The 26,523-nt window shown below is 47.1% G+C and overlaps 1 protein-coding gene across 5 annotated transcripts in view; it reads right to left on the bottom strand.

The window, feature by feature from the left end:
• Window positions 1–1,197: 1,197 nt before the first annotated feature.
• ABL1 (ABL proto-oncogene 1, non-receptor tyrosine kinase) overlaps window positions 1,198–26,523 on the bottom strand; it is a 243,773-nt gene continuing 218,447 nt past the window's right edge. For all 5 annotated transcript variants that reach the window (XM_069237066.1, XM_069237068.1, XM_069237067.1 and 2 more), the window contains 3 exons: window positions 11,651–11,740; window positions 11,216–11,380; window positions 1,198–9,805 (listed from right to left, as the gene is read on the bottom strand). In XM_069237066.1, coding sequence (XP_069093167.1) covers window positions 8,136–9,805; window positions 11,216–11,380; window positions 11,651–11,740 — 1,925 coding nt within the window. In that variant the 3' untranslated portion in view covers window positions 1,198–8,135. The remainder of the gene's footprint in view (window positions 9,806–11,215; window positions 11,381–11,650; window positions 11,741–26,523) is intronic.

The raw sequence follows: 26,523 nt of genomic DNA, 5'->3' as shown, positions 1-26,523 counted from the left end.
TCTTTGTCCGCTACAGAAAGTCAACATGTTTCGCGCCTTAACAAGTCCGGATGGATCATTTGGCGCTCCGTCTAGACTACGTGTAATAACCTTCTCCTAAGCTTAAAGTGCAAACTACACTAGGTACATCTAAGGTGGATAAGCGAAAAAACAAAATATGAGTAAAAGCTACTCACATCAGTAATATATCTAGAGGATACAAACTAAAAAAAACCTTTTCAGGAACGCAGCCCCGGGGTAGGTCTCCAGCAATGGACTGTCGTTTTAAAATACAACAACAATCTACAGGCTCGCTCTTTCCCATGGAGCCCTGTCCCTAGTTAAGGATGGTTTCTCTCAGTTTTTATCTACTAGATATATAACTGATGTGAGTAACTTTTACTCATGTTTTGTTTTTTCACTTTTCCACCATAGATGTACTTAGCGTAATTTGCACTTTAAGCTTAGGAGCAGGTTATTATACGTAGTCTTGATGAAGCGCCAAGTCATCCGTTAGGACTTGTTAAGGCGCGAAACATGTTGACTTTCTGTAGCAGTCAAAGAAAATGTATTTTTCCTCTTTTTTAGTAGAGTGTGGGATCATTACCTCCCTCTCACTCTGCACTGTTTTTTTAACCTTGACTGGCTCCTTTCTCGCTCAATAAAAATCTGTTTTTCGAGTTGGAGGCCAAGGCAATTTTATTATATATTTTTCTCTCCAGGTTTTTTTTTTGTTTCTTCTTCTTTTCTGTGACATTTAGGTTTAAACGTATTCCTATTCTTTCCATACTTTGGCACAGAGTATCACAAAAGATCTCTGGCAAAGAGCCCCTTTGAGGGGCCTGTCAGACATTGCAGCGCCGGTCTGACGTGGAGCAAGCCCAGCGATGAAGCACGACATCGTACAGATGGGTGAGGGTTTTTGCTTCTATATTTAGAACTGCCTGAGAGACCTGTGTTTTTTTCTTTTGGAACAGTGTACTTTAATTTTTCAGCATTTTCACAATCATCAGTTTCTTTTAAGTGCTGCTCTCTGTTTTTTTGTTGCCTTCAGTTAGCAGAGAGCGGGTAAGTAAAGACTCCTTACAGCTCATTCTCTATTCCCCGTTCCCCCCAGTCATACTCAAAAGTAGCTCAAGGTTACAACTCGTGCGACAGAGGAGGGCTGGTGCACTGGGACTTTGCATGTAGCACAAAGATGGAAGATGATGCCGGAACTCCTTTGATGTGAGTTTATTTAAAAAAACAAAAACAATGATAGGGGAAATTCAAATTTGAAGCAATGCGGGTGGAATCCAACCTTCCACGTATTCAGAAGTGGTTAAGAGGCATAAAAAGCACCATTAAACAACGGACAAGGGCTATGTACAGAAAGTCAACCAAAGGTGTAAAATGTCAGTTTTCATGGCAAGAAAATGTCACTGATAAATGGGACAAGTACCTTTGCAAAACACAATCTGAATTCATCAGAAATTTTTTAAAGGCAGCTTATGGTTTAGTGATTTTTTTCAGCATTTATTTTCACGTCTTGATCCCCTCACTTCAAAGTCTTGAAACCTGTGCAGGCTGAGGAGAAGACCAAACAACACAGCTTGACAAGGACACTGTTGAAAAGAATGCCTGCGAGGCACGAGGTGGCAGGGAATCACCAACTCACTCCAAGTGGTGATTGCACAATTGTAAGGCACATCTGTGGCCACTGTGGCTGTCCCTTGATCCCAACTGCTTGCGTGTCCCATAGCAGCGATGCGTGCAGTGCTGGGTAAGGACCCCACACATGGTCTGACTGCATCTGTGGGTGTGTGTGAATGGAGACGACCCATGCAATGCGCAGGGGATACCCAGTAACTTGCAAAAACTCACAATAGGTAACTTGATTTTTAGCAAATTCACTTTAAAACCTAGGCAGCTAAGGCCCACCATAGCATTTAAATAATAAAAAGTTAATATTTCTCATTAAAACACTATCTTCAGTTCCCACACCCTAATCAGGCTCTGAGTGACATTGCCACAGGATGACCCAGTGAATGCAGAAGGATCCATTAGTGCCAGGTGGCCACTCTTCAGCTTCCAAGCGCCAGGCTGACCGAGTGTGCCTTCTGGAGTGGACTTGCATAGTGTGCATAATACTTGCGCCTGAGGATGTGGAATAAGACAAGCCTTGAGCTCATGCCCTCCATGCCCCTGACAGAGGGCAATGCACACACAGGCTTCCAGGATCATGGCTAAGCTCTCCTAGAGGTGCTGCAAAGGGCAGGTCCTCTCCTAGCAGGGAAGGGAATGTCATTCTTAAAGAGAAAATGGTGCCTAGCAAGCGCTGGTGAATAACCTGGAAAGGGCCACATTCTCAGGCCAGTCTATGTGCCCTTAATATCTCCTGCAGCAGCCAAATGTGACGGACCCTCAACGAGACTGCCAACTGTGTACAGGCAGATCTCAGGCCCACCTAAGGCCATTTCATGGAGGACCTTAGATTCTGGTAATGTAAGAGGTACATTCTGTAGACTAGGCAGGACTGCAGGTGAAAGAAGCAGGAGAAAGGTGGAAACAGCCGTATCCACTTTAGGAGAGAGGTGGTGAGACAAGCAGAAGTGGAGAGATTAGAGATGCATTCTCTCTAGGAAACAGACGACTGCTGGTGAGACAAGCAGGTATAGGTAAGAGATGTATTGTCTGTAGGACGAGGAGGACTGCTGGGGGAAAATCAGGAGTGGAGAGATTAGAGATGCAGTCTCTGCAGGTGAGGCAGGGCTACTGGGAAAAGAGCAGGAGTGGAGAGGTTAGAGATGCAGTCGCTGCAGGAGAGGCAGGACTGCGAGTGAGACAAGCAGGGGCAGAGATTAGAGATGGCGTCTCTGCAGGAGACGCAGGACTGCTGGTGAGACAAGCAGGAGCAGAGATTAGAGATGCATTCTCTGCAGGAGAGGCAGGACTGCTGGTGAGACAAGCAGGAGCAGAGATTAGAGATGATTCTCTGCAGGAGATGCAGGACTGCTGGTGAGACAAGCAGGCGCAGAAATTAGAGATGCAGTCTCTGCAGGAGAGGCAGGACTGCGAGTGAGACAAGCAGGGGCAGAGATTAGAGATGGCGTCTCTGCAGGAGACGCAGGACTGCTGGTGAGACAAGCAGGAGCAGAGATTAGAGATTAGAGATGCATTCTCTGCAGGAGAGGCAGGACTGCTGGTGAGACAAGCAGGAGCAGAGATTAGAGATGATTCTCTGCAGGAGATGCAGGACTGCTGGTGAGACAAGCAGGCGCAGAAATTAGAGATGCAGTCTCTGCAGGAGAGGCAGGACTGCGGGTGAGACAAGCAGGGGCAGAGATTAGAGATGCAGTCTCTGCAGGAGATGCAGGACTGCTGGTGAGAAAAGCAGGAGCAGAGATTAGAGATGCAGTCTCTGCAGGAGAGGCAGGACTGCTGGTGAGACAAGCAGGAGCAGAGATTAGAGATGCAGTCTCTGCAGGACAGGCAGGACTGCTGGTGAGACAAGCAGGAGCAGAGATTAGAGATGCATTCTCTGCAGGAGAGGTAGGACTGCTGGTGAGACAAGCAGGAGCAGAGATTAGAGATGATTCTCTGCAGGAGATGCAGGACTGCTGGTGAGACAAGCAGGCGCAGAAATTAGAGATGCAGTCTCTGCAGGAGAAGCAGGACTGCTGGTGAGACAAGCAGGAGCAGAGATTAGAGATGCATTCTTTGCAGGAGATGCAGGACTGCTGGTGAGCCGAGCAGGTGTAGAGCGATTACAGATGCATTCTCCGCAGGAGAGGCAGGCTTCCTGGTGAGTCTAGCAAGATTAGAGATGCATTCTCTCTAAGGTAGACATGACTGGTAATGAGCCAAGCAGAAGTAGAAAGATTAGAGATGCATTTGCTGCAGGACATGCAGGAGTGCTGGTGAGACAAGCAGGAGTAGAGATTAAAGATGCATTCTCTGCAGGACTGCTGGTGAACCGAGCAGGTGTAGAACGATTAGAGATGCATTCTCTGCAGGTGAGCAGGGTTACTGGGAAAAGAGCAGGAGTGGAGAGGTTAGAGATGCATTATCTCCAGGAGATGCAGGACTGCTGGTGAGACAAGCCGGAGCAGAGATTAGAGATGCAGTCTCTGCAGGAGAGGCAGGACTGCTGGTGAGCTGAGCAGGTGTAGAGCGATAAGAGATGCATTCTCTGCAGGAGAGGCAGGCTTCCTGGTGAGTTTAACGAGAATAGAGCGATTAGAGATGCATTCTCTTTAAGGTAGACATGACTAGTAATGAGCCAAGCAGAAGTAGAAAGATTAGAGATGCATTCTCTGCAGGAGAGGCAGGACTGCTGGTAAAACAAGCAGGAGCAGAGATTATAGATGCAGTCTCTGCAGGAGAGGCAGGACTGCTGGTGAGACAAGCAGGAGTAGAGATTATAGATGCATTCTCTGCAGGAGAGGCAGGACTACGAGTGAGACAAGCAGGGGCAGAGATTAGAGATGCAGTCTCTGCAGGAGAGGCAGGACTGCTGGTGAGAAAAGCAGGAGCAGAGATTAGAGATGCAGTCTCTGCAGGAGAGGCAGGACTGCGAGTGAGACAAGCAGGGGCAGAGATTAGAGATGCATTATCTCCAGGAGATGCAGGACTGCTGGTGAGACAAGCAGGAGCAGAGATTAGAGATGCAGTCTCTGCAGGAGAGGCAGGACTGCTGGTGAGACAAGCAGGAGCAGAGATTAGAGATGCAGTCTCTGCAGGACAGGCAGGACTGCTGGTGAGACAAGCAGGAGCAGAGATTAGAGATGCATTCTCTGCAGGAGAGGCAGGACTGCTGGTGAGACAAGCAGGAGCAGAGATTAGAGATGATTCTCTGCAGGAGATGCAGGACTGCTGGTGAGACAAGCAGGCGCAGAAATTAGAGATGCAGTCTCTGCAGGAGAGGCAGGACTGCTGGTGAGACAAGCAGGAGCAGAGATTAGAGATGCAGTCTCTGCTGGTGAGACATCAGGAGCAGAGATTAAAGATGCATTCTTTGCAGGAGATGCAGGACTGCTGGTGAGCCGAGCAGGTGTAGAGCGATTACAGATGCATTCTCCGCAGGAGAGGCAGGCTTCCTGGTGAGTCTAGCAAGATTAGAGATGCATTCTCTCTAAGGTAGACATGACTGGTAATGAGCCAAGCAGAAGTAGAAAGATTAGAGATGCATTTGCTGCAGGACATGCAGGACTGCTGGTGAGACAAGCAGGAGTAGAGATAAAAGATGCATTCTCTGCAGGACTGCTGGTGAACCGAGCAGGTGTAGAACGATTAGAGATGCATTCTCTGCAGGTGAGCAGGGTTACTGGGAAAAGAGCAGGAGTGGAGAGGTTAGAGATGCATTATCTCCAGGAGATGCAGGACTGCTGGTGAGACAAGCAGGAGCAGAGATTAGAGATGCAGTCTCTGCAGGAGAGGCAGGACTGCTGGTGAGCTGAGCAGGTGTAGAGCGATAAGAGATGCATTCTCTGCAGGAGAGGCAGGCTTCCTGGTGAGTTTAACGAGAATAGAGCGATTAGAGATGCATTCTCTTTAAGGTAGACATGACTAGTAATGAGCCAAGCAGAAGTAGAAAGATTAGAGATGCATTCTCTGCAGGAGAGGCAGGACTGCTGGTAAGACAAGCAGGAGCAGAGATTATAGATGCAGTCTCTGCAGGAGAGGCAGGACTGCTGGTGAGACAAGCAGGAGTAGAGATTATAGATGCATTCTCTGCAGGAGAGGCAGGACTGCGAGTGAGACAAGCAGGGGCAGAGATTAGAGATGCAGTCTCTGCAGGAGAGGCAGGACTGCTGGTGAGAAAAGCAGGAGCAGAGATTAGAGATGCAGTCTCTGCAGGAGAGGCAGGACTGCGAGTGAGACAAGCAGGGGCAGAGATTAGAGATGCATTATCTCCAGGAGATGCAGGACTGCTGGTGAGACAAGCAGGAGCAGAGATTAGAGATGCAGTCTCTGCAGGAGAGGCAGGACTGCTGGTGAGCCGAGCAGGTGTAGAACGATTAGAGATGCATTCTCTGCAGGAGAGGCGGGCTTCCTGGTGAGCCGAGCAGAGAGATTAGAGATGCATTCTCTCCAAGGTACACACTTGCTGGTAATGAGCCAAGCAGAAGTAGAGCTTAGAGATGCATTCTCTGCAGGAGATGCAGGGCTGCAGCAGACAGAACAGAGATGCATTCTCTCCGGAAGATTCAGGACGCTGGTGAGACAAGCAGGAGCAGAGATTAGAGATGCATTCTCTGCAGGAGAGGCAGGTCTGCTGGTGAGACAAGCAGGAGCAGAGATTAGAGATGCATTCTCTGCAGGTGAGACAAGCAGGAGTAGAGATTAAAGATGCATTCTCTGCAGGACTGCTGGTGAGCCGAGCAGGTGTAGAACGATTAGAGATGCATTCTCTGCAGGAGAGGCGGGCTTCCTGGTGAGTCTAGCAAGATTAGAGATACATTCTCTCCAAGGTATACACTTGCTGGTAATGAGCCAAGCAGAAGTAGAGCTTAGAGATGCATTATCTGCAGGCGCTGCAGGGCTGCAGCAGACAGAACAGAGATGCATTCTCTCCGGAAGATTCAGGGCGCTGGTGAGACAAGCAGGAGTAGAGATCAGAGATGCATTATCGCCAGAAGAGGCAGGATTGCTGGTGAAACAAGCAGGCTAAGAGAAAGATGAGGTGGATCAACTCAGGAATAGTGGCGAGCCTAGGAGCTGTGATCCAAGAAGAGGTGACTTCTGTGAGGGAGGAAGGAGTTGGAGGGAGACAAACAAGCATTTTGCAGTAATTACAATATCTTTCACAGTCGAACAAAATCACTTCTGTCTTCAGGCAGGGCAGGTTGGTTAAAGGATTGCCTTTGCAAGGACAGACAGCCCAAACTTCTCCTGGACTGCACACTGAGGCGACGTAGGATAACTCCATCTGCTGCCATAAGTTTAGAACTATGTAGATGTAGCACGTTCATCGAACGTAGGAAAACTCTCCCAAATGGTGGAAAACTCCAGAAATGGAGTGCAGCCAAGAAGTGAAAAATACATTCCACAGGTTCTGAGTTGATGTCTATCCCCCGTGTCACTGCCACTGTGACGCATTCCTGGATCGTGGAATTAAACTCCCATCTAGCCGTGCTCTGCTTGCGGTCGGTCTTGGAGGGTCGGCATGCGGAGGGCGCTCCTCTGGCCTACCTGTCCCTTTCCATCCATGAGCCATCTATCCTACCGTGCTCCACAAACTGCAGGTTACTGGCATACCATCTGCAGGACAGATGGCCCTGGAGTGAGCTGCCCTCCCACTCACGTGGCAGTCTATGCACCATACTCCGTGGAAGCGGGGACCATGCCCTGGTCAGTGCTGAGGCATTAGGTTGTGTTGGAATGTTACCCAATAGACTGGACCAATATCTTACACTTGATCCATCTTTTAGTGTCATTCTAACCTCTGCAGGTTGAGCTGTATTCTGCTGCGCGCTGGGGCTTTGTGCCCTCAAGGACAGGCCGAGAAGGTTAATGACCTATAACTTTGATTCTCTAGTCTTGGAATCTACCATACTTGCAGGCTCCACTGGACCAGTTCCCGAGAGCCAGGTCAAGGATGGGTACATGGCCCCTACCCCCTGCTGAAGACTAGTGAAATGCTCAGATCGGGCATGTGAATTTTTCAGAGGAGCAAATGCTGGACAAGTGCACAATGGACTCCCTAGTCCCTCTTCAGCTTGCAGTGGTGCTTTTGCGTCAAACTGTCCATCCACAGAACGGGGCGAGCTCTCTTTGGGGTGTCTAGCAACGCTGCTGATGTACAGAAGACCTACGCCGCTCACTAGGAGAACAGGTGGCCACTGAAATGCATAGAGAACATCTGAAGCCTTCACTTCAGCATTAAACTGTGTCCCCCATCAAACAACAACAAAAAGACAAATGTGGAATTCACTAATTTATGTACTGTGAGCTCCTATGTGTTCCTCTTATGGGGGAGCAGGGTGAAGGAGTAAGGTATCGCTTTTAGAGGTGCAAAGGATAAGTATGTCAAGGATAAGACCGTGCGCACAGCTTCCTTTGGCCAAAGCCTTCTGGCACGAGCTGGCACCTGTGTCTGTCCACCACTAAAAAATACCCTCCACTGAATCAGCAGCCTGCAGCCGGTGACATCTGAATGAGAATGTGTCCATTCGCTACCTCTGGACAATATCGCTGATCTCCTTCACAGAGGACAAGAGCTTGCTGAAGTCTTGGCTGGCAGCAGGCCCACTGGAAGCAGTAGCTGGGCAGATCTGCAGCTCCCTCAGACTGTTCTCCAGCTTGTTGATGGCCTCGCGGAAGGCAAACTTGTTGCGCATCTGCTGTATGGAGTCCACATAACTTACGCAGAAAGTGTAGAGGTTCTTGCCAGCCTCCAAGACTGCGCTGTGGCTGGCCATCTGCTCAGAATTTTTGTTGATGGCTACACGGAGCGCCTCGCTACTCTCCAGCACAACGTCCTTGGTGATGGTGCCACTAGCAATCCTCTCCGGCGGCTGTCTGGTTTTCCGGAGAGAGACTCTAGTGGGGATGTGGGGGATGAAGGCAGTGGAGGACTGCTGGTCACCAACTTGGGAAGCTGATGGTGGTGAGGTCACCCCTGAGGGAGCAGTTGTGGTGGGTGATGGCTTGCTGGAGGGTGATTGCTTCATTACGGAGGGAAGCAGAGGTCGCTTAAAGCTCTCACCAGTCTGCAGGGATTTGGTTGTGTCACTGCCTGTAGAGTCTGAAACCTGAGACAAAGGTTTCTGTTTGGCACCTGGTGTAATGTCTCCTGCCACTTCGTGACTTGAGCTGTGCAGGGTCTTGCCCGGTTTCCCTACAGAGGCAGAGGAGGAGGATGGCGGCTGCGGAGGGGAAGCCCTAAATTTTGAGGATTTTGACTTGTCTTTCGCAGGTGGCTCACATGTCTGCTTGAGTCGCCTCAACCGCGACTCCTCCACAGGTTGCTTGAGAGTGCCTGGGCTCACACTAGGGTTCTGCTTTGAGCTGGTTTCTGAAGGCACTACAGGTCCTAAGGCACTGGATTTGGCACCGTCGTCTTTTTGAGGCTGGCTCTGTGAGGAAGACGAGGCTGTGGGCTGTCGGCGCCCAAGCCGTGGGGTGAGGTTGGGTGGACTGGATCCTGGGCTAGACTCTGGATCTTTAAAAACCTCATCGGGAGGCTCTTCATTTTTCTTTAGGGTCCGAGGAGGAGGTGTGACTGCTCCTCGCGGAGCCAAATCCACCTTGGTTTCGTTTGCTCTCTTGCGGGGTAAGGCCGGTTTCTCACTTTTATGGCCTCCAAAGGTGGAGGAGTCAAACAGCCGACCAGTAGCCTGGGGATCGCGCGGCAGGGTCACAGACTTCCACTCCGTATCTTTAGCCCCATGAGGAACACAGGAGGCCGAGCAGGAGCGCAGAAAGCGGCGGGTGGAGTTGAAGTTGCTCTCCTCCTCATTTGCTGCTGACACCTGCCTACTTCCTGCAGGACTGCATTTCTTCCACAGATGAGGGGACATGAACCCCAGGGTCCCATTAGTGACGGCCGACCCATTGCTCGGACTCTGGATCTTCAGCGAGTCGACAGGCACCCCTGCAGAGTTCAGGAATGGGCCATTGCTCTGCTCTCGTCCCTCGTCCTTCCGCTCGGAAGGATGGGTTTCCGGTTCACGGAAAGAGCTACTACGCTTCGGGGGAGTGGGCGCTGCCTTCTTCTTCTTTTTCTTCAGGACATCGAAGAGGCTTTTCTTGTCCTTGGGGATCAGACGCTCGTCCTCGTCCACAGCCGGCCGTTCCTTGCGTGGAAGCAGAGGGGAGGCTGCCGGCTCAGGATCTGGGGGCTCTGGGAAGATTCAAACATATACCAACAAACTGTTAGAAATACAACTACTGGCATCCCATATGCAAGTACAATTACACCCAGTTACAATGACAAACTCCAAAACTCACCTTCAGAATAACATTCTCTTTGCACAGAGCACAAGTCACCAAAGCATCTGTGTCTTACCGCTCAGGAGTTACTAATGAATATACAGCATTGATTTAGGCGGCCTTAGAAAAGACTGACACTGTAAATGGCCTCATCAGGACTGAAAGTAGTACACAAAGACCTCTGCTGCCAGCTTTAAACTTGCACAGCTATTACACTACAGGCATTGTTATGTTCCAATCCTGGGGTACATGCAAGTATTGTTTCACGTGTCGCTGCACAAATAGGGTTCCTACTGTTTTACCGAGCCTGAATGCTGGGTTTGTGTTGAAACATCATCTACTCACACTATTCAGAAGGTGGTGTCTTTCAACACTTGTTCATCACCTGAGTGCACATGTAGTAGGATCTGGACGTACAGATCTGAAGAATAAACTGCTGCATGAATTTGGGCGTGATGCAGGAGTCTTAAAAGCCGCCGCGAGTCCAGCAGGTGCAGACAGGAGTCTGCAGAATCAGTCCTAAGAGTCGGTAGAAGCGCACTCTGCCAAACCATGCAAGAGGTAATACTCAAAATACAATCGCTAATGAGTACAGAGGATGGCGGGCAGAGAATCAGGTCACTCCGAGACCTCAGTTTTAATGCTAGTATAGTTGGGGGGGGTCGCAGCGCCACACTGCAGACCATATGCAGCACAGCTTTGCAGGATGCAGTGCTGTACCATAACATGCATTGCAGCGCATGCAGTGCATGCTGCAAGATGCAGTGCCACGCCACAGCCTGGTGCATGCGGCTGCTGATCTTTGTGGCGTGGACTTTGACGGGTGGATAAAACAAACTGAAGTCAAATTGTAAAGCTCTATGAGGCCTTGGCCTCACACCCAATCCTGGAAGGTGTGAAGGGGATGGGAAGGAGCCGAATAACAGGAATGTAATATCCTCACACACTGAAGGGATTGTATTGGATGAGTAATGCGTGAGGTGCTTTATCGCTGGAACGCGTAACAGTGAAAGAGCACAGCAAAATAATGCTATGATGCAAGCGTACAAAGAAAAAATCCAGACATACACGAGTACTGAATTATACAAACACTTTCGCCTAATTCAGCAAATGCTCTCAACAATTATATGTCAGACAAATCATCTAAGTAACAAGAAAAGAAATGTAGCTAATAAATCTAACCAAGCCTGAGTTAGCAGAGCAGCATAGGGCATGAGAATACAGACAGTCCTCTACTGCCCCTCCAGGCAGCTGTCATCTGCTCACTAGACCCTCTAAGCAGTTTGACACTGTAGACAAGGGAACATCCACTAAAACTCACCTATATCCCCAATGCCCTTTGCAGGAGGTCCTTCGGGGCTGTCGCAGGTAGCCTGGCTCTCTGCAGCCCTGCGGCTCGTCCGGGTCTTGGTTGGCAACTGAGGAGCCTGCAGAAACGGATTCACCGCAACCCTAAGTCCTTTCTTCCCCAGCTCCTTCTCCACCTCTGAAAACAAAAGTAAGACATCAGCCACTGAATGCACAACCTGATGAGACAAACATCCGCCAAGCCCTCCTAAGAGAAGCGGGATTACCAACAGGAGCTCACTGTAAATAGCAATCTTGAAGTGTCTGGATTAGGAGGCATTCCTGGCATGTGTCCTGCAGCTGCCAGGGCAAGTTCTACTCATATCACAGAGGTTTCCTTCCACATCTCAGGTAGTACAAGTAAACATACTCAAGCAATACTTCGTTACACTAGGAAACAGGATATTACCGTCGGATATGCTAGACTCCTGGAACATAGTCTCAAAAGCTTGGTGGATTTCAGCAAAAGAGGGGCGGTCTGCAGGGTTCCACTGCCAACCTGCGGAAGACAGAATGCATTTATTACCACCTGCTTATTTCCTTACCAGAGAGGATCCTTCACCCCAGATAGGCCATTGAACAAAATGTTTAAGCATGCATTTAGCAAGCGACACCTTGTGCAGACAATGTTACTACAATGATACTCCAGATTTGGCGTCTCGAAAAGCTATGCGCTTGCTTTAATATCACCCTCTATCAGCGGAAGAGCCATGGAACATTTTGAGAACTGTTCCCATGCACTCCATTAGGTGTTTTGGTTTTGTTTGGCTCTGTCTTATTTGCCAATATTCTGAAGTGCCCATCACATGGGAACTATTCGAGGGCCTGGTTTAGATGCTGGTGGAGGGGAATACTCTGTCATGTTGTGACGGATATCTCGTCCGCCTTATTACAATCCCATGATATCCTAAGGAGATCGTAATAAGGCAGACAGGATATCAGTCACATTTGTAACGGGGTATTTCCTCCGCTGAGATCTAAACCAGGTCCTTAGCTCTTCAAGTAAAAAACAAGTTTTTTTTATTTTAGATCTTGTTGTAGGATGAGATTAGTGGGTAGGTCCCTTGTCACTAAGGAAGATTTAAAGGCAAAACAAGTGCTGCTACTTTACACTGTCCCTTCGACGAGAGAGTAAGGAAGACGTTACTCACCTGTAATATCAGTGATCCATCACTTATCTTCCTCAAGTCCATCAACGTCAGCATCTCAATACATTCTGAGATAATGCACTAACTCAGATATATTTTAAGGTTTATAAGTATTAATAAAGAATCCAAATACAAAACAGATGTCTAAAACCCCTGAACACGCCACACCGCAGGATGTGTAACATTTGTAACAAAATCAAGGACTCACTCGACATTGTAACAGATTTCCCAAGAGTCCTCATTGCCACGTGGAAACCTCAACCACCAAAGAACCAGCTGAAACAGAAGGCAGTAGCTCCACAATTGTATTTCAATGCGGCACGAGGTGGCTGAGTGACCACAGTTTTAATTTTATTCCTGATAGAATCACAGCAGTGAAATTCTACAATAAAGTTCTCCTTGTGCAGGGGCACAAATCCTGCGTCTCTTTTGTCCTTAAAACACTTAACGCACAGCCAGCGCCTTTGTCAGGCTTGCAACTCTGCTTGATTAAATATGTCAAGTCAAATGAATCTTTATTCGGTCAAGTATATGATCATAAAGGAATATATTTAAAACGCGTATGAAAGCCACAGCAAGTCAATATCATAATATGACAGTTAATAACATACATCAAAGGTCTAATAAGCGCCAGACGTAAATCATGCAGCATATTTTTTTCCTTAAATCCAAAGTCTGGATGATGAAATTCAAAACTGCAAAGCAAATTGTTGGCGACTCTAGGCGCTGTATAACCATTAAACCCTCTTAAAGTGTTTTAAAACCATTTCCAGTAAAATAGGGCATACAAATGACTTTCTAAAAGCTGAAAACAAAATAATATAAAATGCTTAGTTGACTGCTTAGAGACTCCATCGCACGGACAACAGCGGAATGAAGCAAACCGGGACCCAGCAACAGGAAAAGCCCCAAAGAAATTAATTGTGTTGGCCACGTTAAATAAAAGCGATGTTCTGGTGCCTTTATCCACGTCAAGGAAGGCTCCACACCATTACAAGTTGAGAGTGGTATGAACGATTGCACTGAGACCATATCAAGAGTTTTCGTAAGTCTCAGCTTTTCTCTATGGGCAAAATAAATTTCCTTTACCAGTACCTTAATACGTAAGGGGATAGCAGCTGGAGTTTCAAAAAGACTGCCTAATCCTAAATCTCGGAAAGTACTTTTTACGTAGTTTATCCAAGGGATGACTAGTGTGTTTTTTTGTTTAAGGCAATTCTCCAGAATTCTACTAGTAAGACTCAGCTCCTGAGTGGACCGGACTTCAACCTATAACAGAATGGGCATCAGGCGCACCATGTCTTCTAAAAACTTACCCCCACACTTCATGATTGGAGCTAAAAACTCAACATGGATCTAGAAAGTCCTAAAAGTCTATTTAAGAACCTATTCTCTACTGCCTGCAGGGACTCTACCACACTCCAGCTCCATATATGCCCCACAGAGAGGCATCTGCTTTTGTATTACATGATCAATTCTTTTGGGGGCTTATGGCCCATGCTCTTTAAATATATAAAGCGTGTTTCACACCCAACCTCCATCAACTGGGTCCTCTGAGTGACTAATCGGTCCCAACTCAAAATTAAATAAAATACCCAGGTAACTAAAATTCATTGTTTTCATTATCGGTGTATCTCCAATAAAAAACTTTTTAGAGTGCGTAATCCTTGGGCCACAAGTTAAGATGTAAGATTTATTATTTTTCGCCTTGAGCTTCAGCCTCTGTATAAAACTATAAAACCCATCTAAAAGTGCTAGCAATCCATTTGCAGTGTGCACCAGGAGCACGTCGTCGTCCGCGTACCTCAGTACGAGATACGGCACTTGCTGCACCTACTTAAGGTGAAAGACTTTTTGAAAAATGTCTCTATCTTTAAATCAAATGACTGCATTTACCATGATGCATTGGGGCTATTTTATGCTGGAGTGTGAGGCAGTGTGCTCCCTTTTTTTGTGTCAGTACGAGATCTAACAGCGAGCCAATTTTGGGTACATCAGAGGTACAAGTACTCAAAAAGGAATCCAGATTGTTAATATTGCACTTCTGTGAAATTTGTTTTTTCTTCCGTCCTGGCTTCTAATTTCCCCAAGATAACCCTACCAAAAAGTTTCACTGATGAATCAAGTAATGAGATGGGCAGATAATTAGAAGGGAAATTTCTGTCTCCTTTCTTATATTTAGGAACTGTGACTGATGGTCCCAAAGACTCCAACCAGCCCCCCCAGCACCCAATTATTAGGATCCTAAAAACATTAGTACTCAAGGGGACCTAGAATCAAAGATTATTATTGAGGATCTCCCTTGGTACCCTGCCTGGGCCTGAAACCTTTCCTGTTGTGGAGCACAAGACAGCTGTTCGCACTTCCCCCACTGAAATGGACCTGCTTAACTCTGCTAAGGCAGTCAGTGTAGCAACAGCGTCAAATAGTGATGGTGGCGCGGTTTCTGAAAGATTCCGAGTTAAATAATTTTGTAAACTGGGAAACCCATTCCTGCTACATTATATGTCAGTCTGTCCCTGAGGGTGTTTTTTCAGATAAAAAAAAAAAAGGGCTGATTTATATTTTCCCAGAAGGTCCCATTGTCTTTCAGGGAAGCAGCACATTCCAAGTCGTCCCAGGCATTAGCTCTTATTTCAATCTTTCTTTTTACAATAGCTGCTTTATAATTTGTTCTAGCTACTCTCACCGCCACTGGGTCTCGTGGGATAATGTTAGTAATGTATTTTAAAACTGTGTTTGTACATTCTGAGTTCAATCAGGCGTGGGCAGGTCACTCAGTTCGAGGAATATCGGACAGCAGCATAACTGAGATTGATTTACAGACCTTAGTAAAGTTGTTACGAATACTAACTGGATTACAATTATCACTGAGACAACTTAAAATCTCTGCATAATTAGTACCCACCACATAAAAAATAGATATATATGGAAAATGTCCCTTACCCAGTGTACATCTGTTCGTGGCATGAGTCGCTGCAGATTCACATGCTATGCACAGTCCGCCATCTGGTGTTGGGCTCGGAGTGTTACAAGTTGTTTTTCTTCGAAGAAGTCTTTTCGAGTCACGAGACCGAGGGACTCCTCCCATTTCGACTCCATTGCGCATGGGCGTCGACTCCATCTTAGATTGTTTTGCCCCGCAGAGGGTGAGGTAGGAGTTGTGTATGCTAGTAATAGTGCCCATGCAATGGAGTGAATGCGTATGTACATAATAAAGTTTTAAGTAATATATTTACAAATGTACAAATGTTTAAGATCTACTTCTAAACGGCTACAGGCTCCCGAGGAGGCGGGTGGGCGCATGTGAATCTGCAGCGACTCATGCCACGAACAGATGTACACTGGGTAAGTGACATTTTCCGTTCGATGGCATGTGTAGCTGCAGATACACATGCTTTGCATAGACTAATAAGCAGTTATCTCCCCAAAAGCGGTGGTTCAGCCTGTAGGAGTTGAAGTAGTTTGAAATAATGTTCTTAATACAGCTTGACCTACTGTGGCTTGTTGTGCAGACAACACATCTACACAGTAGTGCTTGGTAAATGTATGAGGGTAGACCATGTTGCTGCCTTACATATTTCGTTCATTGGAATATTTCCTAGAAAGGCCATGGTAGCACCTTTCTTTCTGGTTGAGTGTGCCTTTGGTGTAATAGGCAGTTCTCTTTTAGCTTTAAGATAGCAGGTTTGAATGCACTTAACTATCCATCTAGCAAAGCCTTGTTTTGAAATTGGATTTCCTGTATGAGGTTTTTGAAAGGCGATAAATAGTTGTTTTGTCTTTCGAATTAGTTTTGTTCTGTCAATGTAGTACATTAGTGCTCTTTTGATGTCTAATGTATGTAGTGCTCTTTCGGCTACCGAATCTGGCTGTGGGAAGAACACTGGTAATTCTACCGTCTGATTTAAGTGGAACGGTGAGATTACTTTTGGTAAAAATGTAGGATTGGTCCGTAGAACAACTTTATTTTTGTGCATTTGAATAAATGGTTCTTGAATGGTAAATGCTTGAATTTCACTCACTCTTAGAGATGTGATGGCAATTAAAAATGCAACTTTCCACGTTAAGTATTCCATTTCACAAGAGAGCATGGGCTCAAAAGGTGGACCCATGAGTCGTGTTAGGACAATGTTGAGGTGCCATGAAGGAACTGGTGGTGTTCTTGGTGGTATAATTCTCTTTAGGCGTTCCATAAACGCCTTTATGACTGGTATCCTAAACAATGAAATTGAGTGCGTAATTTGTAGGTAAGCAGAAATTGCCGTAAGATGTATTTTAATGGAAGAGAAAGCTAGGTTCGATTTTTGCAAATGTAGTAAGTATCTTACTATTTCTTTTGCAGATGCGTGTAAAGGTTGAATTTGATTATTATGGCAGTAATAAACAAATCTTTTCCACTTATTTGCATAGCAGTGTCTATTGGTAGGTTTTCTAGTTTGTTTTATGACCTCCATGCATTCCTGTGTGTGGTCTAAGTGCCCGAATTCTAGGATTTCAGGAGCCAAATTGCTAGATTCAACGATGCTGGATTCGGATGTCTGATCTGTTGTTTGTGTTGTGTTAACAGATCTGGTCTGTTGGGTAGTTTGACATGAGGTACTACTGAAAGGTCTAGTAGTGTTGTGTACCAAGGTTGCCTTGCCCATGTTGGTGCTATTAGTATGAGTTTGAGTTTGTTTTGACTCAACCTGTTTACTAGATATGGAAGGAGAGGGAGAGGGGGAAAAGCGTACGCAAATATCCCTGACCAGTTCCATCCATAGAGCATTGCCTTGGGATTGATCTTGTGGGTACCTGGATGCGAAGTTTTGGCATTTTGAGTTTTCCTTTGTTGCAAATAGATCTATTTGAGGTGTTCCCCAAATTTGAAAGTAATTGTTTAGTATTTGGGGGTGAATTTCCCATTAGTGGGTTTGTTGGTGATCTCGAGAGAGATTGTCTGCCAACTGGTTCTGAATCCCTGGAATAAATTGTGCTATTAGGCGAATGTGGTTGTGAATCACCCAATGCCATATTTTTGGTGTTAGGAGGCACAACTGTGTCGAGTGTGTCCCTGTGAGAAAGTAGCATCTTTCTAGCCTTGTTACCCCCACTTTTGGCCTGTTTGTGAGTGTATATCAGGGTGTTTTCACTGTCTCACTGGGATCCTGCTAGCCAGGGCCCAGTGCTCATAGTGAAAACCCTATGTTTTCAGTATGTTTGTTATGTGTCACTGGGACCCTGCTAGTCAGGACCCCAGTGCTCATAAGTTTGTGGCCTATATGTATGTGTTCCCTGTGTGTTGCCTAACTGTCTCACTGAGGCTCTGCTAATCAGAACCTCAGTGGTTATGCTCTCTCATTTCTTCCAAATTGTCACTAACAGGCTAGTGACCAATTTTACCAATTTACATTGGCTTACTGGAACACCCTTATAATTCCCTAGTATATGGTACTGAGGTACCCAGGGTATTGGGGTTCCAGGAGATCCCTATGGGCTGCAGCATTTCTTTTGCCACCCATAGGGAGCTCTGACAATTCTTACACAGGCCTGCCACTGCAGCCTGAGTGAAATAACGTCCATGTTATTTCACAGCCATTTTACACTGCACTTAAGTAACTTATAAGTCACCTATATGTCTAACCTTTACCTGGTAAAGGTTGGGTGCTAAGTTACTTAGTGTGAGGGCACCCTGGCACTAGCCAAGGTGCCCCCACATTGTTCAGGGCCAATTCCCCGGACTTTGTGAGTGCGGGGACACCATTACACGCGTGCACTACATATAGGTCACTACCTATATGTAGCTTCACAATGGTAACTCCGAATATGGCCATGTAATATGTCTATGATCATGGAATTGCCCCCTCTATACCATCCTGGCATAGTTGGCACAATCCCATGATCCCAGTGGTCTGTAGCACAGACCCTGGTAATGCCAAACTGCCCTTCCTGGGGTTTCACTGCAGCTGCTGCTGCTGCCAACCCCTCAGACAGGCATCTGCCCCCCTGGGGTCCAGCCAGGCCTGGCCCAGGATGGCAGAACAAAGGACTTCCTCAGAGAGGTTGTGACACCCTCTCCCTTTGGAAAATGGTGTGAAGGCAGGGGAGGAGTAGCCTCCCCCAGCCTCTAGAAATGCTTTCTTGGGCACAGATGTGCCCAATTCTGCATAAGCCAGTCTACACCGGTTCAGGGGACCCCTTAGCCCTGCTCTGGCGCGAAACTGGACAAAGGAAAGGGGAGTGACCACTCCCCTGACCTGCACCTCCCCTGGGAGGTGTCCAGAGCTCCTCCAGTGTGCTCCAGACCTCTGCCATCTTGGAAACAGAGGTGCTGCTGGCACACTGGACTGCTCTGAGTGGCCAGTGCCACCAGGTGACGTCAGAGACTCCTTGTGATAGGCTCCTTCAGGTGTTGCTAGCCTATCCTCTCTCCTAGGTAGCCAAACCCTCTTTTCTGGCTATTTAGGGTCTCTGTCTCTGGGGAAACTTTAGATAACGAATGCAAGAGCTCAGCCGAGTTCCTCTGCATCTCTCTCTTCACCTTCTGATAAGGAATCGACTGCTGACCGCGCTGGAAGCCTGCAAAACTGCAACAAAGTAGCTAAGACGACTACTGCAACTCTGTAACGCTGATCCTGCCGCCTTCTCGACTGTTTTCCTGCTTGTGCATGCTGTGGGGGTAGTCTGCCTCCTCTCTGCACCAGAAGCTCCGAAGAAATCTCCCGTGGGTCGACGGAATCTTCCCCCTGCAACCGCAGGCACCAAAAAGCTGCATTACCGGTCCCTTGGGTCTCCTCTCAGCACGACGAGCGAGGTCCCTCGAATCCAGCAACTCTGTCCAAGTGGCCCCCACAGTCCAGTGACTCTTCAGTCCAAGTTTGGTGGAGGTAAGTCCTTGCCTCACCTCGCTAGACTGCATTGCTGGGAACCGCGACTTTTGCAGCTACTCCGGCCTCCGTGCACTTCCGGCGGAAATCCTTTGTGCACAGTCCAGCCTGGGTCCACGGCACTCTAACCTGCATTGCACGACCTCCTAAGTTGTTCTCCGGCGACGTGGGACTCCTTTGTGCGACTTCGGGTGAGCACCGTTTCACGCATCCTCGTAGTGCCTGTTTCTGGCACTTCTCCGGGTGCTACCTGCTGCTGAGAGGGCTCCTTGTCTTGCTCGACGTCCCCTCTCTCTCCTGGTCCAATTTGCGACCTCCTGGTCCCTCCAGGGCCACAGCAGCGTCCAAAAACGCTAACCGCACGATTTGCAGCTAGCAAGGCTTGTTGGCGTTCTTTCGGCGGGAAAACACTTCTGCACGACTCTCCACGGCGAGAGGGATCCGTCCACCAAAGGGGAAGTCTCTAGCCCTTTTCGTTCCTGCAGAAACCGCAGCTTCTTCTGTCCAGTAGAAGCTTCTTTGCACCCGCAGCTGGCATTTCCTGGGCATCTGCCCATCTCCGACTTGCTTGTGACTTTTGGACTTGGTCCCCTTGTTCCACAGGTACCCTAGATTGGAAATCCACAGTTGCTGCATTGTTGGTTTGTGTCTTTCCTGCATTATTCCTCTAACACGACTTCTTTGTCCTTAGGGGAACTTTAGTGCACTTTGCACTCACTTTTCAGGGTCTTGGGGAGGGTTATTTTTCTAACTCTCACTATTTTCTAATAGTCCCAGCGACCCTCTACAAGGTCATATAGGTTTGGGGTCCATTCGTGGTTCGCATTCCACTTTTGGAGTATATGGTTTGTGTTGCCCCTATCCCTATGTTTCCCCATTGCATCCTATTGTAACTATACATTGTTTGCACTGTTTTCTAAGACTATACTGCATATTTTTGCTATTGTGTATATATATCTTGTGTATATTTCCTATCCTCTCACTGAGGGTACACTCTAAGATACTTTGGCATATTGTCATAAAAATAAAGTACCTTTATTTTTAGTATAACTGTGTATTGTGTTTTCTTATGATATTGTGCATATGACACTAAGTGGTACTGTATTAGCTTCACACGTCTCCTAGTTCAGCCTAAGCTGCTCTGCTAAGCTACCATTATCTATCAGCCTAAGCTGCTAGACACCCTATACACTAATAAGGGATAACTGGGCCTGGTGCAAGTACCCCTTGGTACTCACTACAAGCCAGTCCAGCCTCCTACAGTCCCTCCTTGTTTGTTTAGATAATACATTGTTGTCATGTTGTCTGTTTTGACAAGAATGTATTTGTGGGTTATTATGGGTTGAAATGCTTTCAGCGCTAGAAATACTGCTAACAGTTCTAAGTGATTTATGTGAAACTGTCTCTGATGTATGTCCCATTGTCCTTGGATGCTGTGTTGATTGAGGTGTGCTCCCCACCCTGTCATGGCAGCATCCGTCGTTATGACGTATTGTGGCACTGGGTCTTGGAAAGGCCGCCCTCGGTTTAAATTTGTACTGTTCCACCATAGAAGCGAGATGTATGTTTGGCGGTCTATCAACACCAGATCTAGAAGTTGACCCTGTGCTTGTGACCATTGTGATGCTAGGCACTGTTGTAAGGGCCGCATGTGCAATCTTGCGTTTGGGACAATGGCTATGCATGAAGACATCATGCCTAGGAGTTTCATTACCATTTTGACTTGTATCTTTTGTGTTGGATACATGGCCTGTATTACCTTGTGAAATGTTTGAACCCTTTGTGGACTTGGAGTGGCAATCCCTTTTGCTGTGTCGATTGTCGCTCCTAAGTATTGCTGTGTTTGACACGGCAAAAGGTGTGACTTCGCATATTTGATGGAGAAACCTAGCCTGTGAAGGGTCTGTATGACATATTTTGTGTGCTGTGAACACTGTCTTAGCGTGTTGGTTTTGATTAACCAGTCGTCTAAGTACGGGAACACATGTATTTGCTGCCTTCTGATATGTGCAGCTACTACTGCCAGACATTTTGTAAAAACTCTTGGCGCAGTTGTTATTCCGAATGGGAACACTTTGAATTGGTAATGTATTCCTTGGAATACGAACCTTAGGTATTTCCTGTGTGAAGGATGTATTAGTATATGGAAATACGCATCTTTTAGGTCTAATGTTGTCATGTAATCTTGCTGTTTGAGCAGTGGGATTACGTCTTGTAACGTGACCATGTGAAAGTGGTCTGATTTGATGTAGGTATTTAGTGTTCTGAGATCTAGTATTGGTCTCAGAGTTTTGTCCTTTTTGGGTATTAGAAAGTACAGTGAGTAAACTCCTGTGTTTTTTTGTCGATTTGGTACTAATTCTATTGCGTCCTTTTGTAGCAATGCTTGAACTTCTAGACCTAGAAGATCTATATGTTGTTTTGACATATTGTGTGTTTTCGGTGGGACGTTTGGAGGGAATTGGCGAAATTCTATGCAATAACCATGCTGGATAATTGCTAAGACCCAAGTGTCTGTTGTTATTTCCTCCCAAAGTTTGTAAAATTGGCTTAGTCTTCCCCCCACAGGTGTTATGTGATGGGGTTGTGTGACTTGTGAGTCACTGTTTATTTTGAGGAGTTTTGGGGCCTTGGAATTTTCCTCGATTTCTTGGGAATTGGCCCCCTCTATATTGCCCCCGAAAACCTCCCCTTTGATATTGACCCTGGTAAGTAGGCCTTGTTTGTGAGGTTGTGGTTTCTGTGGGTTGACCTCGAAACCCTCCCCTAAAAGGTGTTTTCCGAAATGTGCCTCTGCTCTGCGGGGAGTAGAGTGCGCCCATGGCTTTGGCTGTATCGGTGTCTTTTTTTTGTTTCTCAATGGCAGTGTCAACCTCCGGCCCAAACAATTGCTGTTCATTAAATGGCATATTGAGCACAGCTTGTTGGATTTCCGGCTTGAACCCTGAAGTGCGCAGCCATGTGTGCCTTCGTATCGTGATTGCAGTGTTTATTGTCCTTGCAGCTGTATCTGCTGCATCCATGGAAGACCGTATCTGATTATTTGAGATACTTTGTCCCTCTTCTACCACCTGTTGCGCTCTTTTTTGGAACTCCTTGGGTAAGTGTTCGATGAAATGTTGCATTTCATCCCAATGAGCTCTGTCGTATCTTTTTCCCGCAGCATCAAATTTGCGGCTCTCTTTGTCTGGAGGTGGTGCGTCTCCTAAGGTATGAGAGTTGGCTCTCTTACGAGCTGCCCCGACAACTACTGAGTCTGGTGTTAGTTGTGTTGTAATATAGATTGGATCTGTTGGCGGTGGCTTGTACTTTTTCTCCACCCTTGGAGTTATGGCTCTGCCTTTAACTGGATCCTGAAATATTTGCTTTGAATGTTTTAGCATTCCTGGGAGCATGGGAAGGCTTTGGTACTGGCTATGGGTGGAGGATAGGGTGTTAAACAGAAAGTCATCCTCAATTGGTTCAGAATGTAAGGTGACATTGTGAAATTCGGCTGCCCTTGCGACCACCTGTGTGTAGGATGTACTGTCCTCAGGTGGTGACGGTTTTGTGGGATAGGAGTCTGGGCTGTTGTCAGACACTGGAGCATCATAAAGGTCCCATGCATCGGGATCATCCTGACTCATTGTAGTATGAGCTGGTGAGTGCATCAGTGGTGGAGTTGTTGCTGGTGATGCATGTATTGACGGTGGTGGAGACGGTGGTGGGGTTGTTTTCCTTGCCACTTTTGCCTGTGGTTGCTTGTCCTTTTGTTGAAAGGCAAGTTTCCTTTTTATTTTGATTGGGGGAAGAGTGGTTATCTTCCCTGTGTCCTCATGAATATGAAGCCTTCTTTGCGTGTAGTCAGGCTTTACAGCTTGAAGCTCCTCTCCAAATCTATGTAATTGGGAGGTTAATCCTTGTTCCTCTGTATAGGAACTAGTTTTCGGCTCCAAGGCTGGATGTTTCGGAACCGAAACCTTTTCGGAAGTCTTTTTAGGCTCCGAAGAAACCTTCTTTGTTTTCGGCGTGGTGTCTCGGTGCCGAAATTCTTCGGTGCCGCTGTCTCTGTGCCGAAGTTTCTCGGAGCCGCTGTTTCGGCTCCGAGGTTGCTGTGTGGCGGTATCTCGACCGGAGTCGGATGACTTCGACACCAGCATGCCCTTTTTCGGTGCCTTGGATCGGTCACCTAGTTTTCGGGTTAAGCCATGGCCTGTTGGCGGTGGCGTCCCCTGGGCTTTTGTGTACTTCTCGTGAGTCTTGATTTTCGACGTCTTACTCACGGTTTGGGGTGTTTCTTTGGCGTCGAGTTCTTCAGAATCCGACTCGCGGATGGAGAAAGCTTCTTCTTCCTCCTCGAAACGTTCTTGACCTGTCGGCGTGGACGCCATTTGTAGTCTCCTGGCTCTTCGGTCTCTCAGCGTCTTCCTCGACCGAAACGCTCGACAGGCTTCACAAGTATCCTCCTTGTGCTCGGGGGACAAGCACAAGTTACAGACCAGATGCTGATCCGTATACAGATACTTGTTATGGCATTTTGGGCAGAAGCGGAATGGGGTCCGTTCCATCAGCCTTGAAGTCGTACGTGGCCGGGCCGACCAGGCCCCGACGGGGGATCGAAAAAACCCCGAAGGGCCACCGGAGCTCTTCAAAATTCGGTGTCGATTTGTTCTAACTAACCCGATACCGAACGCAAACAATACCGACGATTTTTTCCAAGATTCTAACTAACTTTCCGACCCGAAACACGGAGCGAAAAGGAACACGTCCGAACCCGATGGCGGAAAAAAAACAATCTAAGATGGAGTCGACGCCCATGCGCAATGGAGTCGAAATGGGAGGAGTCCCTCGGTCTCGTGACTCGAAAAGACTTCTTCGAAGAAAAACAACTTGTAACACTCCGAGCCCAACACCAGATGGCGGACTGTGCATAGCATGTGTATCTGCAGCTACACATGCCATTGAACATATATATATATGAGGATCAACATGTTGCCACTTCCTGCGTACCCCTTTGTTGGAAATGTAGGTTGGGGCAGACACTTTCCGGAAATGGAGGGGGCTATATGTGCAAAAGCAAGGGTGATAGTGATGTGATAATGATCACTCCAAGGAGAGGGACATACCTCAGCTTCTCAACAGAAGGACCATGTCTTCGGACAGTAAAATATGATCAATAATACTGCCTTTACCCCTCCCTACAAATGTTGGATTGCTCACAGATTTATCAGTCCTTAAGTCTGTTGTAAAGGACAGACTGTTACCCAATATTACTCTGGTAATGCTTAGCCATACGCAGAATGCAAAACGTGGCCAACAGGGTCGCCCTGCCCATTAGTGATTCTGCAAACATGGTTTCCACTGAAACTACATTTGGTTATATTAAAGTCACCCACCCATCACTGGGCTCTTTATCCATTAAATCAGAATGAGTGAGCTCCAATCATACTAAACACATTAGGCTGAGATATCTTCAGTAGTTGATAATAGGGGGTTACAGAGCAATTCCTTGACAATGACGTTCCCAAGTGCAGTTGATACAAGCACTAAACCCCCCCCCCCCCCCCAAACCTTCCCCCACGCCAACCCATTAATTGAAGTATGATCATAAGCCCATGTTTCCTGACAACAAATAATGTCAAAGGCTTCAATGAGTCTCAACCGTTCCTGGTTATGTAGTTGAGAACAAAGCCCTGCTACACTCCAAGAAAGGAATCGCGAGCCCTTTGGGCATCGTGTAGGAGAACTGTGCTTAGTTGCTAGGGGTTCCTTCTCATTCGAAGTTGGTTCCTTTAGGCTGGTAATAAGTGCTAATGCTTCATCATCATTGCCTGGGGCCCAGCAACCTCCCCCCGTAACAACAGTTTCCTGTCACCACATGCATCAATATCCAAATATTAAAAAGGTTAGACCTGCAAGCAAAAACATGTTTCGGCCCAGATCAGAAGGCCACATCTCCCCCGAAGTTGAAGAGACAGCGACCTGATTAAGAGACCTGGTCTCAGCCGGGCTGTAAACCACCCCTTCCTCAACTGGGTGACAGTCAGCACTTTGGGGTTTAAAAGAACTATTAGTCAAAGATCCAGCGAACCCTCCTTTTTGAGGACATTACCCGGTAAAATAAGCAGCGTGCCTTACTGGCCAATCGCTGGGGTCCAACTCCAAAATCATCTGGAATCTAGTTTGAGTTGAAATCCCAGAAACTACCTGTAAAACTGCCTAGGGGTGGATGGGTGGGGCTTGGGGGGAGGGGGTGGGGGAGAGGCCTGAAGTGAGCCCTACCCCTCTCCCCGCTGGGACCAATTGACCAATAAAGGTAACGGGACAACAGACACCAGATCAGGAGCTCCTTTAAACCCGCTCCTATAACCCGGATATCATCGTAGTCCAGAATAGCAAAATCAGAATTTCTGGTGAGCCAATGACACACTAGGTTTTAGAGCCATGTCGTTCCTGGTAGCATGTGATGGAACTGGAGGGAGCCCCGCCAGCACTGCCTCGTAAGGGGAGCAATCAGGTGGCAAGTGTAAGGACTCCTGAACATGAGGAAGACAGACTGTTGGGTATTCCAATAATGGCTAGAGAGTCTGAAGGTATTTCTGAGCTAGGACCAGCCTGCGTTTGGGAATATCTGGGCTCTGGCACGTGTCTCTTCAATGGAACAGAAACAGGATTTCTCAGTGGAGTAATGATAGAACTCGTTGACCTCATTAAATGCTGCGCTTGCTTACTGGGGCCCTTGGTGGTATTCAAAAGACTGGAGTTAATTGCTGGTGCATGAGGAGACGCAAGAGCTGGGGAAGCTGGGATGGACTTATGCTTGGAAAGTAGGTCCTTGATTACCCCTTCCAGGGCACTTAGGGGGTTATTACAACTTTGGAGGAGGTGTTAATCCGTCCCAAAAGTGACGGTAAAGTGACGGATATACCACCAGCCGTATTACGAGTCCATTATATCCTATGGAACTCGTAATACGGCTGGTGGTATATCCGTCACTTTTGGGACGGATTAACACCTCCTCCAAAGTTGTAATAACCCCCTTAATCTTTTTAAAATTCGGGTGATATCAGAAGCTAGAGTAGTCTTATCTTTGTCCCCTAAACCTTCCCAGAACATGGGTCTTTGTTCACAATGGGTAAAGAATTTGACTGGGTAAAGGATTCCATATTACGTCGCGTAGGTTTAGTGCCCAAATTATTAGAGTTGGCTGAGGCTGTGCCTGATTTCAATTTCCTTTTCTTGTTTTGCCAAAGGCTTGCACAAACTGCTGTTAAGGCAAGAGTCAG

Source organism: Pleurodeles waltl, chromosome 6, assembly GCF_031143425.1.
Source record: "Pleurodeles waltl isolate 20211129_DDA chromosome 6, aPleWal1.hap1.20221129, whole genome shotgun sequence".
NCBI classification, from domain to species: Eukaryota; Metazoa; Chordata; class Amphibia; order Caudata; family Salamandridae; genus Pleurodeles; species Pleurodeles waltl.
This window is presented reverse-complemented; position numbering and strand designations above follow the sequence as displayed.